General features: G+C 35.5%; 1 protein-coding gene across 8 annotated transcripts in view; it reads left to right on the top strand.

Annotated features, from left to right (window-relative positions):
- The first annotated feature begins 9902 nt into the window (after positions 1-9902).
- ADA2B (ADA2 2B) overlaps positions 9903-16577 on the top strand; it is a 39472-nt gene continuing 32797 nt past the window's right edge. For 5 of the 8 annotated variants that reach the window (XM_010254439.3, XM_010254438.3, XM_010254435.3 and 2 more), the window contains exons 1-3: positions 9903-10211; positions 11063-11121; positions 11581-11759. In XM_010254439.3, coding sequence (XP_010252741.1) covers positions 10159-10211; positions 11063-11121; positions 11581-11759 — 291 coding nt within the window. In that variant the 5' untranslated portion in view covers positions 9903-10158. The remainder of the gene's footprint in view (positions 10212-11062; positions 11122-11580; positions 11760-16577) is intronic. The other 3 variants (XM_010254440.3, XM_010254437.3, XM_010254436.3) reach the window with 3 other exon arrangements.

Genomic DNA, 16577 nt, shown 5'->3' with positions numbered 1-16577 from the left:
ATTCAATTCCGATCTAAATCTGAAAGATCTGAATTCAATTTGGTGTATGAAACATACTTCCCTTGCAGGTGGTTTTTGCTTATTTTGGTTTAGTTCATTGAGAAGATTCAAAATTTAATTACCACAGGATTTTAAGCAAATGGTAATGGGTGATGTTGCCTAGGGATAGTAAATAATAAATAGGTAGGTTCTACTTAAAATCTAATGGAACCGACCCTGGATTGGCCTTGAACCAATTCTATATATCCACAGGCTTTGATCAATTTATTACTGACTCGTGGATTTTGGTTTCATAAAAGACTAAAGTCTAAGAGTAAGTAAGAATATTTGCCATAATGATGCAAACTGGTTGAGCTGTTTAATTCGGACAATTGAACCACTGACCCAAAAACTGGTGGTCACGATGGTTCCATTTTCGGGTCAATTTATAAAACCTTGGTTGGCTCCAATGATCCATCAACATATAGCTTCACCTCGAATTGTATAGACAAATCTTGTTGAGGAACCTTTATTAACTATTGGGAATTGAGGTTATTGTATTATCTTCCAGGGGTTTGCTTTCTCTCCATGAAAAAACTTTCCTATTCCTTATATCCCATATGGCACATAAGATAGAAGCAAGCATGAACGTGTAGTGATAATACTATAGCCCATCACAACAATTGTGTTCTCTCCACCACTCTAAAATGTTAAAGAGATCAATGCCCCCCAAAGAGCTTGGGGTTTACCCTGATTTGAGCTTATAACCAAACTACTCTTGTTAGAGAGCAATCTAGAAAGAGATGATATGGGTTTCTGGTGAACCATTGCAAAAGGAACAACTTATGTCAATTGACTGCCTTAGGTGCCACATGTTTGTCTTACGCTTTATTTTCTTTCTTCATGAACTTCATATGAAGAGTTGGCATCGAAAATGGGCATTTAGGGTCTATTTGGTTCAAAGTCAAAATCAAAATTGGAACTGGAATTGGAATCAGAATGGTCTATTCCCATAATCTATTTGGTTTAGACAAGAATGGTAATGAAAATTAGAATCAACATGAATAGGATATCATTCCCAATGGAGGGGGAAGGGATGGCCATTCTCTCAAATGGGGGAATGCCATTCCACTATGAATGGGAATGGAAACCCGATTCCGCCCAACCAAAAAATTGGAGCCATTCTGATTCCGATTCCAAACCCCTAATCCCACGAACCAAATGAGACCTTAAATTTCCAAATTCTTAACCATTTGATGGTGTGGTTTCCCATTTCATTTTGTTAGATCAAGAGCTAGTATGCTGATTTTATTGAAAAAGTGTCATTTTGAATCTCTTTCCACAAGAGATTGTTTTCTTTATGGCGTAGGATTGGCATGTTGTTGATTGCCGCAACACTCTCGACCTTAGAAGTACTATTTTAGCTTGTCAATATCCCATGACTGATTTGGTTTGAGGAAATTTTCTATCGTCCTTTTGTTTGATGGGAATGTCATTTGATGCTTTAGCCCGAGTTTATGATTGATCAACCATGGGATCCAAGGGCCTTCTGGAATGTCTATTTCCTTCTCATTCCCAAGGGTCTAACAAAAAATTTTTATTAACACTTCTTTTAGCTTTAGAGTTGCTTTCCACCATGGTGAGTGACTTGGGACTGCCTTTCTTTGGAAAAAAGCTTTTATTATTCCCCAAGTATTTATCTTTTATATGTTGAACCCACATGTTGTTGCTACGGGTGAGAAGCCTCCACATTTGCTTCACAAAAAGAGATTTATTTACTTCTCTTGTGCATCTAAAATCGAGACCTCCCAAGTGTTTTGGTTTGCAAATGCTCTCCCAACTAATGATGTGATTTCCTTTCCCACTATTTCCACCAGAAATTCTTTTGTAATTTCTCCATTTATTTGTGTATTTTATTTGATAGAGTGTCCATCATAAATGCAGTATTGGGGAATGACTTGAGCTATCTTCTAGCTTATGAGAGGGCCCGGGCCTGCCCAGCCTTTCATTCTTTTTTTTTTCTATTTTTTCAACCATCTCTTTATGACCTTCTAGCTTGTGAGAGGGCTCATGCCTGATCGCAAACACTTGTCATTTAGGCTCATAGCATTTATTTTGAGATACTTGCTAACAAGTCTCTGATGCAGTCTAGGGGTGATTTTGCTAAAGGGGATACTTGGTTTGCTATAATTTATTTTCTAACCCGGACATCCCTTCAAAAGTCGATATGAGTCTCTTCAAACTTTGAAGATGGTTCAAACCAGCCTTGCTAAAGACAATACAATCTTCTACAAAAAGTAGATGAGTTAGCATTTTCCCATTCATTAATACTTCGATCTCTTGAATTTAATTTCTCTCCATAACTTTTAGAAGCATGGTTGGAAAAACATTCATTCCTATGATAAAGAGATATGGTGAGAGCGGGTCTCTTTGTTGGAGTCCTCGATGGGACTGAAAATGTTCTTCTACTTCTCCATTCAATTTGACGAAGATCGTATGTGTTGAAATGCATTGTTCAATTAGGTTGCACCATTTGGTTGGGAAATTCATTCTATTCAACACAACCAAGATATAACTGCAACTCATTCTATCAAAAGTTTTTTCCATATCAAGTTTAATGGCTACCCACTTTTTCTTCATTTTTTTCTTGCTCATATGGTGAAAAAACTTGTACTTTAAAGAGGATGTTGTCAATTATGTACCTTCCACAAATCCTGCTTGGTTGGGTAGAATTATTTTGGGTATGAAGGGTTTTGCTCACAAGGGCCTTTGCTATTATTTTGTAGAAAACAATGCAAAGGATAATGGGCCTAAAATGCTATTTTTTTAGCTTGGTTTTTGGTATAAATGTGAGAAGTTTTTCGCTCCTGAGAAAGCTTTTTTCACTAGCTTGCAAACATCATTGTCTACCACATTCCAATATTTTTGGTAAAAGTAGGATACGAAGCCATCAAAGCCTGGTGCCTTATGGGGTGCCATGGAGCTGACTGCTACTATAATATCTTCATTATTGGGAACACCAATGAGAGTTAAACCCTTTTCTTCTGAGATTGTTGGTAGTTCTATGTCTTCAAGAAGACAATGGCTCCTGTTCTCTTCTCTTTCACTACTCTCCAAGAAATGATTTTTTAGAGCTTTTATTTTTTTTCTTCTCCATTATTCGATTCCCCTCCTCATTTTTCAACCACTTTATATGTGCCCATCATCTCCTACTTTTTGTTTGGGGATGAAAAAACTTGGTGTTTTTTATCTCTTTCCTTTAACCACAACTTTATGGATTTTAACCTCTAGAGTTGTTCTTCCCTATGCAACCATTTTTCATGTTGACTCTCTAGGGGTGTTCTTTTTTCGGATTTTGAGATGGGGGAAAGTTGGTCAATGGGATTTTGGTTCCCATTGACCAAGAATCCCATGTTCATTTTTTAGATTTGTGGGACCAGGGAAAGTTTATTTTCCGGGTAAGTGATACCCATCTCCAAGGTGGGTAAATAACTTGCTCACTTAGGGGGAAAGTTGCAGACACTTGAATGGGACAAAAATGTCATTTTTAATAATGGATTTTTTGTGGCTAAAATGGCCATTGCCTTTAACCACAAATTTATGGATTTTAACCTCCAGAGTTGTTCTTCCCTATGCAACCATTTTTCATGTTGACTCTCTAGGGGTGTTTTTTTTTCAGATTTTGAGATGGGGGAAAGTTGGTCAATGGGATTTCGATTCCCATTGACCAAGAAACCCATGTTCATTTTTTAGATTTGTGGGACCAGGAAAAGTTTATTTTCTGGGTAAGTGGTACCCATCTCCAAGGTGGGTAAATAACTTGCTCACTTAGGGGGAAAGTTGCAGACACTTGAATGGGACAAAAATGTCATTTTTAATAATTGATCTTTTGTGGATAAAATGGCCATCGCCTTATTTACATGAGAAATAAAATATCCAAATAAATGTTTCCAAGGAAAAACTTACCCAGGTAACTACATTTACCCAGGTAAATAACTTACCAAAAAGCGAACAGGGCCTCTAAGTCTTCTATTTCCTCATGATCTCTTAGGTTTGTGGTTCCACTTGTAGTTCATTGTTGGCTTCCTCAATATCAACTATGTTCTTGTAATTTGTTTTATTCCAAGCTCTCAACTTGGATTTGAGGTTTTTGAGCATTGTTATTGTTCGAAAGGCAAATAAACCTTGCAACTCAAGACCCAGGAATTTTTAATTATTTTGGCACATTCCTCATGCTTTGACCAAAAGGGAAGGAAATGGAATTGTTTTGGGGTTGGTTTCCAAGAGCAGGGGATTGTGATTGGATTTCAAATTTGGTAGGTGTTTAACCGTTACTTCTCCACGTGGAATTGTGGAGATGTTTTCCAAAACACAGGTGCAAGTGTTATGATGTTGGTGTGAGTGACAATTCAATGAGGATGAATATAGATTCACCCCTTTAATAGTTTAAAAAAATGGTCATTGTTTGAATGAACAAAATACCTATATCCTTTAATTTACAAAAAAGAAAGGGAGAAAAATATCAATTGCATGTTTACTCTAATCTATTTACACCTTATTTGAAGGAGGCCACTTCATATATGACCAAAATCCCCAATATTAAGATCATTTACAAAAGATCCATTTCTAGATAAGAATGTGTTAAATCCCTGATACATAGAAAAATAAATAAGTTGTCTGAAGTCAAGAAACTAGAGGTGTAAAGTGAATTGTGCTATGTTGGAATGTCACAATTTTGTGGATCATTTGTGCCTTAGCGGTTTGTGTCTTAGGCATGCCAGTTTGACTTGAAAACCCTAAATGGTCAAGCTTGGCATTACCCACGACATGTGCCCAAGCAGGCCCATGGTGCGGGGTCTGGGCTAAGCTGGGCAATGTCTTTTTCTTGTTATATATATATATATATATATATATATATATATATATTTGCTAAGTAAAGTCTAAGGATGATACAAACTTTGGGAAAAAATTTAACAAGTAAGAAAAATACAAAATACAAAGTAGACAACAAATTGAAGAGAAAATTTCAATTTTTTTTATTTCATTTGAATTTAATGAATACAATGTTCCACCTCCATCTATGTAACTTTGATCTACATCATTAGCTTTTAGTAAAACATTGTGAGAAGTGTCATGTCCTTCTTGATCTTGTAGTTATTTTCAGCATCCAACCAAATCCATCAAGCATATACACATCCCCAGACTTTCATCGTTCATGCAACTTCTCCTGTTGTCTAGTACCCTAGTACCTACACTAAAACAATACTCTAATGGAACTATAGACACCAGAGGGTTTAGTAGAAATAATATTTTATATAAATTGCAATTTGCCAATCATCATCGACTATAAAATCATGAAATATTTTTTTATTATAAAAATTAGTAAGAATATATTTGTATGAAATACAACACTCTAATATAGAATAAGTATAATTCCACCTATATTGAGCATTTAATACAAAATTTCTATAGTTTAGACTGTATTTTTTACATAAATATTTAAAATTTTGTTTTCTTGTACCATAACTTTTAATATATATAACACAATTTCTAATTTTGGAAATATGATGAGAAATAATATTTAAAGCATCTTGAACACATAATTTAAGATGCAATATGCACATCTAATATGATATAATTTACCATTTAAACATGATTTTAATTAAGGTTTTAAAATATTTACTGTAGAATCTTACTATCATTATTAAAACTAATAAAAAAACCTTTATTTTAATTTTCATAAGTATGTATAGTATTTAATGATTAATATACTTGCAACAATTGTTGGGCCAGTATGTGTCCATTCAAGTCTTGTAAAACTTAAAATTATTTTTTGCAAAAGCCAATGTCCATCAATAAAATGCCTTGTAACGTAAATATAACTTATATTATATTTGAAAGTTTAAATATTAAATATAAATGCAAATTTAGAATTAAGAGTTGACAACGTAGAAATTAAATATTGTTTATATGAATAACTAATTTTTAAAGCATCTACTCTAATTGTATTGTCATAAACTTTTGAAATCAAAGATTTATTGATTGTTGTAAAAATCTTTATAGTCTAGAGTTTTCAGCTAATAAAAATAATTGTTCAACATGTACAATATATTTAGCTAATAATTGTCTCATTTTGTTGTGTGAATTTTGAAAATTACCAAAAAACCCATGCCTAATTTGTAATTGAATTTGACTATCATCATTTTTTTGAATGGCCATATGTTTAGTCAAATGGCTAGTTCTACCCTTGCTATTATGACTATAGCCACTCTTGCATATCATGCAAACAACTTTTCTTCCCTTCTCCTCAAGAGTGTCAATAGTAAGCATTTCCAAACTAGGCTAGACAGCTTAGACTTTTTTCTTCCCTGTAGTAGTAATACTAGGGGTGGCTTCAACAACATCAACCATAGAACCATTAACACCTATATTGGTGTTGTCGTATTGTGACTTTACATCCTTAAAGACAAACATGTTGGGAAAAGGATTTTGAGAGGAACTGACAATTTTTAAAAATTATAATATTAAAACCCTAAAAAATTAAAATTAATTGCAACTTACTCGGTCCGATGGTCTAAAGTCCCAATTTGATTTCAATTGATGAAGATTTTAGGCCTCCCAAATTAATAACTTGAGATATTTAAGAAAGCGTGTATAAGAAGTATGAGAATGATGGAGGTAAAGTTTATTTATAGGAATTGGAATTAATTCAATTAACCAAAAAGCCCTTTTAAACTAGCCATTTTAGAGTTATTACGAGGGTCCATAAAGTTAATTATTACTTTAAAGTACCCCCTAAATTAGATGTTATATATATGTCAGGGGGTTTTTTCCCCAAGCTAGCTGTTTATAGTTGTTGGGGAGTATTTATGTAAAAAACCCACCAAAAAGCAAAAAATAGTCATTGGAGGCTCTCCAATGACTATATTTTAGCAGGTCAGAGCAACTTGTCTTGGGTTGTGTCAACAGGTCATGTCGTGCTGGGCCACAAGCTTGTGCTAGCATGACCCACCTTTTTTTTGTCTTACTATGCTGACCCATGGGCCTTAAAACCAAGCCCAACACAACCCATGGGTATGAGTTTGAGGCACACCCATCTTTACATCTCTAAAAAAACACCAAAATCCAAAGTTGTCTTGTATAGACAAAAGTAGCAGCACTACAAGAAACTCAAAAGCTTGATTCCAAGAGGAGGGTTTGGTTGAATGGGTGTTAAAACTTGTTTTAAGTCATTTGGCTCTATAAGTTAACAACATTTAAGCTAAGGTGGCATTTGATTGCACTTTTCAAATGTCTGAATCTGAAAAAGTTGCTTTCGAGACGCCACCAAGCGTTTGCTATGCCTTCTTATTAGAGATTTGAAATTGGATTTCAAATCTTAATTTCTAAGAGATAGAGCGGTTGCTAAATGGTTCATATGTAAATTAGAGGTATATAAAAGACATAAATGCCCTTAAAAAAATTAATATTACATGTTTTTATCCTTCATGTAACTCGTATCGAACATACACTCTCTCTGTCTCTCTCACTGCGAGTTTGCAACCTAACGAAGCTCCATCGCCGCTACACACACTCTCTCTCTTCTGTATTCCCGCCACTGCCGTTGCAACTTACAACGGCGGCGGTTCCTTCTCTCTCTCTCGCTCCCCTGCCTTCCCATCGAAACCTACACCCAAAGGATTGTGTCTTATCTCCCAGCTCTCGGTTGCAATCGTTAGACACTATTGTCGCTCAAAGAAGTCATTCTCTGAACATAAAACAAAGCAGATTGAGCTCTTCCCTACAACAACGAATTAATGAATTTAGGCCTAAATCTCTTCAGAATGATCGGAACCTAATGGGAGACAGAGAGCCGACAAAGAACCAACCAGCTTCTATGAACTCCCATCGTCAGTCCATGTCTATAAACATTTCTTTGTTGGTTATTTAGAAATCAAATAGGCCTTTGCTGGTTTTAATGATTGTCATCTTTCATGGTTTTCCTGGTTTTACTGTTCATTTTGTTTATTCTTTTTACTGAAGTTTAAAATTAGTTGAATAGAAAGGTTAGAAAGTTTTGAATTCTTTGCATATCATTCTCCTTCTATCAACTGTTAGACTGAACTTTTATATGCTATATTAGCCATGGCTACAACTCGTAATAGCATCTGAGTTACTCTAATGTTAATCTAAATTAGTCTAATATTTTAGTATCAGGTTAGCTTTAGTTTTGTGATTTGAGTTGCGTAGCTATTGGGTTTGGCTTACTGAGATTATTGGCTATTTGATAACAATGAATTGTGATTTCAGAGAGCCTCCCATTTCCGGGAGTTTGCCTACTATGAATGATCCGACTACCGAGTTTGGACGAGGGGGCAAAGTGGTCCAATTAATAATTAATTATTTCATTAATTTTTAAACATTATTTTAATTTTTATTTGTGTAAAATTTTAATTATTAATTATTTTAATATTTTTTATAGTCATTAATTATTATTTTTTTAATAATTTCATTTAATAATTTATTATTTATTATTTGTATTGTTTCAATATTATTTTGAGGTTGAAAAATATTTTTTTTATGAGATAATACAAATTGAATTCAACATTTCCAAATAGTATGTTTTAGGGGTAAAATAGTAAAATCAATGAATTTCATATGGTAAAGGGTTGATCGAACACAAACAAACTTTTGGATTCAGAGCCTCTAAAAAGTAGAAAAGCATCTATGCCCATTTTTCAGATTTCAGACACTTTTAATATATTTTTAACTTTTCATACTTCTGATTTCAAATTTTATCAAACGCCATTTAATTCTCAAGGAGTACAAATACTAATATATAATGTAAAACTTGTATTTTGTTTTATTTTATATGTATTTATATTTACATACTTATATTTGTATTCTTTCTAAATTGAGCCAAGTGACATGGTGGCAATTATAAATAGAAACCATTTTTTTAAAGCTAATGGAAGAGGTTTTAGTAAATACTCCAGAATAGAGGAAAGAGTTCAACTATGATAGGGAAAAGATATGATATCCGAAAATAGTAGCTAGCAATTAGCAAACACGAGCAAGTGAGTTCAATTTCAATTTCGTGCTCTAGCAAAGAAAAAAAGGAAATTGTTTAAAACTCACAATAAGTTTTCAACATTTCTCTTAAACTTACCACAACTTTTCAAAATGTTTAAAACTCACCATGTTAGTAAGTTTTTATTTTCCAAAACTCACATTCCGTTAGGACCGTTAATGCTTCTTAATAGAGGTGTCCATGTTAGCATAAATAACATTTTTCATGACCAAATTACCCTTGAATAGTGAGTTAGAGGAAAAATGGTTTTTTTCGGTTTTCAATTTTTCTAGTTTCTTTTTTTGCATTTTTAGTGTTTTATTATAATTTTCAATGTTTTTTATAATTTCTGTTTTTTACATTTTTCTATTTTCTACGATCATAAATTTTTATTTGCAATTTCGGTGTTTTTTCTGTAATTTTTGGTGTTTCTTCTACATTTTTTATTTTTTGATTTTGTTTTTCAATTTCTATAGTTTCTATACTTTAAAAATAATTTTTTAATTTTATTTGCAATTTCTATAATTTTTTATAATTTTTATGTATTTTATATTTGATTTTTTTCTTTTTTCATTTTTAAATATTAAAATAATAATATATTAATACCCATTAATTTATTTTATATATATTTTATATTTTTCTATGAAGGTTAAAAATGAGAGCAGATTTGCTCGTCATATCGGGCGCTTCATAGGCACCGCACACACATATCCTTCTATAGATTGGGAACATCTTCCGTACTTATTAGTTATTACTCATGTGAGATGCTCCTAATGGACGGTGGATGCGTCTGTGAAGCGCCCATTTATGAGATGCAGATCCCGGATCAAAATAATAATATATTAACACCCGTTAGTCTGTTTAACGTCAAGTTAACATTAACACGGTGACTTTAGACATTTTGAGTTGAAGAGAAATGCTGGAAACTCATGGTTTCTGCTCGATAACAATTCGAGATGGATGCATGTCGCTGCTCGATAACTGGGGAAATCTAGGGTTTCTTTCTGCTACACTCGTCTGTTTTACTCTTTCACTCACTGCTAAGTGACAACACATCCATTCCCCCCCCTTATTTGCCCTAACGAAGTCATCTCTCTCTCTGTTGAGCTATCTCGCCAGTTAAGAAATAGATGGGACGCTATCGGGGGGTTCCAAATTCAGCAGACGAGGATCCGGGTCAAAGGTATGCAGCCTTATATCCGTTTTTTTTGTTCTTTTTTATTTTTTTGGTTAAGTACCTATTAATTTGCTGGAATTTCGAGCTGATTTTCAGTGAAGTCTCTGCTTCAAAGTTTATTGCTTTCTCTGTTTGGTTAAATCAGCTTTGCATGGCATATATTTTTATAAGTTCCTTTCGATTATGTCCTTAGTGTTGTCTAATTATGTTTCGAAGCTGTTATGGTGTCTACTTTTACTATGGTGTATGTAGCCAGTTCTTTTTTGAAATGTCTAACTCTGTTCTGCATCTGACTCCCATAAACTACGATTCAGTGATTGATTATATGGTGCAATTTATTTTCAATGCAGTTTCGAGAGTTTTGGTTTTATTCATTACACTTCGTACTTGTCATAATTTTGTATATTATTTTCTTGGCAGTTGTGGAGCAAAGACACTGATTTGTAGCTACCTGTTGTGGTTTATATGCAAAAACAGACCTGCACTTCTTAGATTGTAGAGCATAATTTTAAATTATAGGCATAAATCCCAGGAAAATCTATGTATACTAAGATTACGTTTTCCTATTGCCGATAAAAAAGGATTACATCTTCCTGTTATGCTATGCATTCATATTGGTATTTTCATTTATATAGCTTATCTGCAATTTCTTTAGATGGTTGCCCAGTTGCTCCATTGCTTTCTAATCTATATTTTCTCATTAAAGGACCGAGTTATCTATTGTGGATGCATATGGTATTGCATTTTAATTCTCAAGTCTTCTTTTTTACTGTATAGCATTGAACAATCAAATCCTTGAGTTACATATATTTTAAGTGGGTCCTCAGTCTGAAATGAATCATCTTATATCTCTTTAGTAGGTCAAAGAGAAAAAAAACTGCTTCAAGTGGAGAACATTTAGATTCTGTGACTACAGGTACGTTTATCAGTAATATATCTATAAATAGAAAAGAATTCATGTCATTGTTAGTTGTGTGTGGATATAGTTGACTATGATAAGTAGGCTCTAAAGCAACTATGCACTCCGGATATCTTTATCAGAACTACAATATGAAAACCTAGATACATTGCATGGTTCTAATGATCTAGCCAAGTTGGTTTTCTGCATTTTTTTTTCCTTTTTTCTTTCAATTAGTAGGCTTTCACATGTGTCACTACTGTGAAGTGGTACATGCCATCCTTGGCGTGTTATGGCTTTGGTGTACCATCTTTTTTCTCTACCCAGTTATGCAATTTGTGCACTTTTAAAGATATTTTAACAGAAGCTAATGTTTGGTAATTGTAACTTAGCACTTGAAATTGTTCATTCAATCTATTGCTTATTTAGTTACTTGTCAACCTTTTCCAATAATAATTGCAAGTTTTACTGAGACAGTTCAAGGAACAAATGAAGGAAAAAGGGCTTTATACCACTGCAATTATTGCAATAAAGATATTTCTGGGAAGATTCGTATCAAGTGTGTAAAGTGTCCTGATTTTGACCTATGCGTTGAGTGCTTCTCTGTTGGGGCTGAGGTTACACCTCACAAGAGCAATCATCCTTACAGGGTTATGGTTAGTCACATGACTCATAAAACTCTTCCTTCCCATCTTTTTCTTAAATACCTCACTGGCTTCTATATTTTTGGCATGATCTTGCATGGTTTATTGAGTAGCTATCCATCATTTTTTGGTTGGCAAGCTGGGATAGAACATGAAGTTATGGATTTTCATTGTTGCGGTGTCATGATTGTCCATTTTAACTTGTGTGTTTCCACTGGATAAATCCATTTACTTTCTTAGGGAGTTAGTTTCCTGCTTTCTACTAGTTAGGGGCCTTTGGTAACAGCTGAAATGGTTGAACTGAATGACTTATTGCTTTATCTTACAGTGGATAAAATAATTAAAAATAAAATATGTGAGGTATAGTAAGCAATCCAGCTTCAGCTTCAGCCATTAAGGGGCTAACAACCTCCTAATAATTTGTTCTTTTTTTGATAGTTTAATAACTTATTCGCTAAAGGACAAGCAATAAATCATTCAGTTCAGCTACTTAAGCTGTTATCAAACATCCCCAAAATGCTACTCTATTACACTTTGGGTAAATGTGAAGTGGTTGTATTTGAAACTTTGAACTTTGAACCTTGAGTACACTCCAATTCACACGCACCTTACAAACTTAGAAAGTAGGCATACTCATAAAAAAAAATTAAAAAACACCTTAGCAAGTGGGCATCTACAGTTTGGATGTTATTGCCAGTAGATATGCCTATTTTAGGGAGACTGGGTGGTTGTTAGTCTGAACTCTGATGCTTCTGAAGTCTAATAAGATTTTATTGAAAGAAGAACTTTATTTTTTAAATGTTTGAACAGTACACTTTTGAAATCTGATTAGACTATAATGTTGCACTGTCTTCTTTTTGAAGATGGTGTGATGGATATTCTTGCCATTACAAAAGTTTTAGAAGGTTAAATCAGTGAAGGATTCTGTGTACAACTAATAAGTGACAAGTGGTTAATTGGTGATTGAATCACTTGGTTACAACAATAAAGTTTCAGAGAAAATTGGTTCTTCTATCAGAGGCATAACTAAACACTGAAAGGCAAATAGCCACTTATCTAATTAGCTTCAGATGTAAGTGGCAATGTTTCAGACTTCCAAATGCCACTTAAAAATCATAGTTGCAAACATGTTTTCACCTTTCATGTAGACCAATTGGAATTCAGTTACCTAACAACCATGCATTTTTCCTAAAAGAAATTGCTTTTACCGGACAAATTTGTTCTTTCTTTCTCTCTCTCTCTCTCTGAGGCCAGAAAACCAAGACTGCAGAAGCTTGGGTGTTTTGAAACAATATAATGTTGCTTTGAGTTTCCACAGTAATCTGATGTCTAAAAAAGTTTTTACTGGTTATGCCTGTCTGTAGTGAGATCAGTAAATGAAAGCAGCAGCATTTTTGACTTTTGAGCTCCAGACATTCCATTCTTTTAGGGGTCTTTACGCATTTTTTCAATGTTTTAGGGAGATACCGTCTTGATGGATGAGTGGTAAAACTAGAAGGGACAGGGTCAGAAAGGAGGTAATGTGAAGGAACCTAGGAGTCGCTTCAATAGGTTTTAAAATGAGAGAAATTAGGCTGAGATGGTTTGGTCATGTGCATAAAACATCATCTACAGAACCTGTTAGGAAAAAGTGATCTGTTACAAGTTGAGTGGGAAGGGCTTAGATTCCATAGGAAGCTTCAGAACCTAAAAGAGAAAATCAAGGAGTGGAATCTTAATAAGTTTGGGAGATTAGAAGAGAGGAAGATAAATTTGATAAGTAGAATTGAAGAAATAAATAAAAAGGAACTTATAAAAAAAAAAAGAAATAAATAAAAAGGAGGAGTCAGGGTTGGTGGAAGCAGGGGATAAGGAAGAGAGATTTAATTTGAGAAGAGAGTTGGAAACTACACTCCTAAGAGAGGAAATGATGTGGAAGCAGAAATCAAGAGTGCATTGGATCAAAGAAGGGGATGGGAACACAAAATACTTTGACATGATTGCGAACGGAAGGAAAAGGAAGAATCTGATCTCTATATTAGAATTGGAGGATGGCATAATAACTAATCATGATGAAATTGCAAAGGCCTTGGTGGATCATTTTAAATCGATTTTCAGAAGGCTTCTATCAGTAAGATGGAAGTTAGAAGGATTAGACTGGCCAGTTTTAGAAGGTACTGTAAGCAGTAACTTGGAAAAAGAATTTGAGGTGGATGAGGTAAGGAAGCAATCTTTTCTATGGACCACTCTAAAGCACCAGGGCCCAATGGATTCTCTATGGCTTTCTACCAGGATTGTTGGGAGTGGATTAAGGGCGATCTTATGCGAGTCTTTGAGGAATTTTATCACAGAGGGATTGTTAGCAGGGGGTAAATGCTACTTTTGTCACACTGATCCCAAAGAAATCTGGTGCTTGCCATCCCAAGGATTTCAGGCCAATCAGCTTGGTAACAAGTCAGTACAAAATCCTAGCCAAGGTTCTCTCTCTTCTGTTAAAAAAGGCCCTCCCGTCAATAATCTCTCAATTCCAAGGTGCTTTCATCCAAGATAGACAAATTTCAGACCAAATACTCATTTCCAATGAATGTGTGGAGGATTTCAAGAAATCAGGTAAGAAGGGTATTGTGTGCAAGTTGGATCTAGAGAAAGCCTACGATTTTGTGGATTGGGAGTTCCTGATTGACAGTACGGATTTGGAGTAAGATGGTGCAAATGGATTAAGGGTTGTCTAAAATCTTGCCACTTCTCAGTTCTAGTAAATGGTGTAGTCAAGGATTTCTTTGGGGCCCAAAGAGGAGTGAGACAAGGGGACCCACTTTCTCCCTTTCCTATTCACAATTCTAGTAAAGATGCTTAGTAGACTGATTTTGAGGGCGGATGAGAGGGGTCTTTTAAAGGGTGGAGAATAGGATGGGAAAGAGTGGTGGTAACTCACCTACAATTTGTGGATGACATCAGTATCTTTTGTGAGAGTGGAGGCGAGTTAGATGCAAGAAACCTAAAGGTGCTGGTGAATCTATTTGAAAAAGTGACAAATCTAAAGGTGAACCTCAATAAAAGTGTGGTGGCGGGGATCAACTTAGCTCTAGGGAGCTAGGCTGTTTACGGAGTGATTGCCCGCTAAGGTATCTAGGTCTTCCCCTTGGGGCAAATCGTAGAAACCTTGAGTTTTGGAACCCAGTAGTGGAAAGGTTTGAAAGGAAGTTGGCGGTGTGGAAAAGGAACTACATTTCTTTTGGGGGTAGGATTACTCTCATTAAGTCAACCTTAGCAAATCTTTCGGTGTATTACCTCTCGGTGTATTGCATGCCTCAGGCTATTGAGAAGAAGTTGGAGAGGATAACGAGGGACTTCTTGTGGGAACCGGGTGATAAGAAGAAAGATCGTTTAGTAAAATGGGAACTAGTGAATAGGAGGAAGGAGTATGGAGGCTTGGGATTAGGAGATTGAAGGAAAGGAATAAGGCGTTACTAGGAAAATGGTTATGGAGATTCCCTTGCAAGACGGACAGGTTGTGGCTAGCATACATGGGCTCTTAGAGAGAATGGTTGGGATGCTGGAGTATCTTGTAGAGCTTCTAGCGCATCACCATGGAAAGCAATTCACAAACTCCTTCCACTGCTGCTCAGTCATGTTAGGTTTGATCTCAATTCAGGTAACAAAATTAACTTTTGGGAAGATGTGTGGGTGGGTAACTCTCCTTTGAAGACACTGTTCCCCTCAATTTATGCCCTTTCCTCTCTTAAGAACAGACCGGTTGCTGATTTCTTAACCCCTTCTTCCTCCCAGTTTGGTTTTGCTTGGAATTTGTGGCTTCGTAGAGAGTTTCTGAGATGGGTTTGGTGTCCTCTCTCCTTCAGCTGCTAGATGGGGTGTTTCTTGATGCCTCCAAACAAGATACTAGGCTTTGGACCCCTCACCCCTCTGGAGCCTTCAGTTGTGCTTCCTTTTTCAAAAGTCAAAACCTTGTCTACTTCTGCTCAACCTGGGGTACTATTTCCAGTCCAAGAAGTTTGGTGTCGCCCCATTCCCCCCGAAAATGAGTGCTTTTTGTTGGGAGGTCTACCATGGTGCAATTAACACCTGTGATCTGATGCAGAGGAAGAGGCTTGGCTGGTGTCTTTCTTCTAATTGGTGTTGTTTGTGCGAGTCAAGTGGTGAAACTGCTTTTCATATTTTTGTCTCCTGTCCTGTTGTTAGCTGTATTTGGGACTGGTTTTTCTCTCTCTTTGGATGCAGGTGGGATACCCTGATGAGTTTGGAAAGGCTATTCGACTCCTCCACTTCTAGATGGACAAAAAGAAGAGGTAGAATGCTATGGAGATGCACTTGGGCAGCAGTGCTTTGGGTGATATGGGAGGAAAGAAATCTGAGAATCTTTGAAGAAAAGCAAAGATGCAAGAAAGTGCTGATAGAAGGGATCATGATAAAGGTGATTTTGTGGGTAAAACCTGTGGGATTGTTCTCAGATTTTACTGTGGATGATATCTTCAGAAATTTGAGGACAGTAGCTTCCTCTTCATCAACTAAAAAGAATGTTTTGAGAGAGTGGGATTCCCCTGATTCTGTCTTCCTCAAATTAAACTTTGATGGAAGTAGTTTTGGCAACCCAGGAATATCTGGAATTGGAGGGGTGATAAGAAATGATAAAGGGGCTGTTGTGAGGATGTTCTCAGGTCCTATTGGAAGGGGAGACTCCACTACAGCTGAACTAAAGGCAGTGGTTTTTGGGATACAAAAGGCTATGGAGTTGGGAGTGAGAAAACTGGTTGTGGAAGGCGATTCCAAAGTGGTCATAAGCTGGTTAAAGCAAAATGAAAAGACTCCCTGGCTCTATATAAATGAAATTAA

This window comes from Nelumbo nucifera, chromosome 1 (genome assembly GCF_055504915.1).
Source record: "Nelumbo nucifera cultivar China Antique chromosome 1, China Antique-T2T, whole genome shotgun sequence".
Classification (NCBI taxonomy): domain Eukaryota; kingdom Viridiplantae; phylum Streptophyta; class Magnoliopsida; order Proteales; family Nelumbonaceae; genus Nelumbo; species Nelumbo nucifera.
Note: the sequence above shows the minus strand (reverse complement) of the source record. Positions and strands in the feature narration are given on the sequence as shown.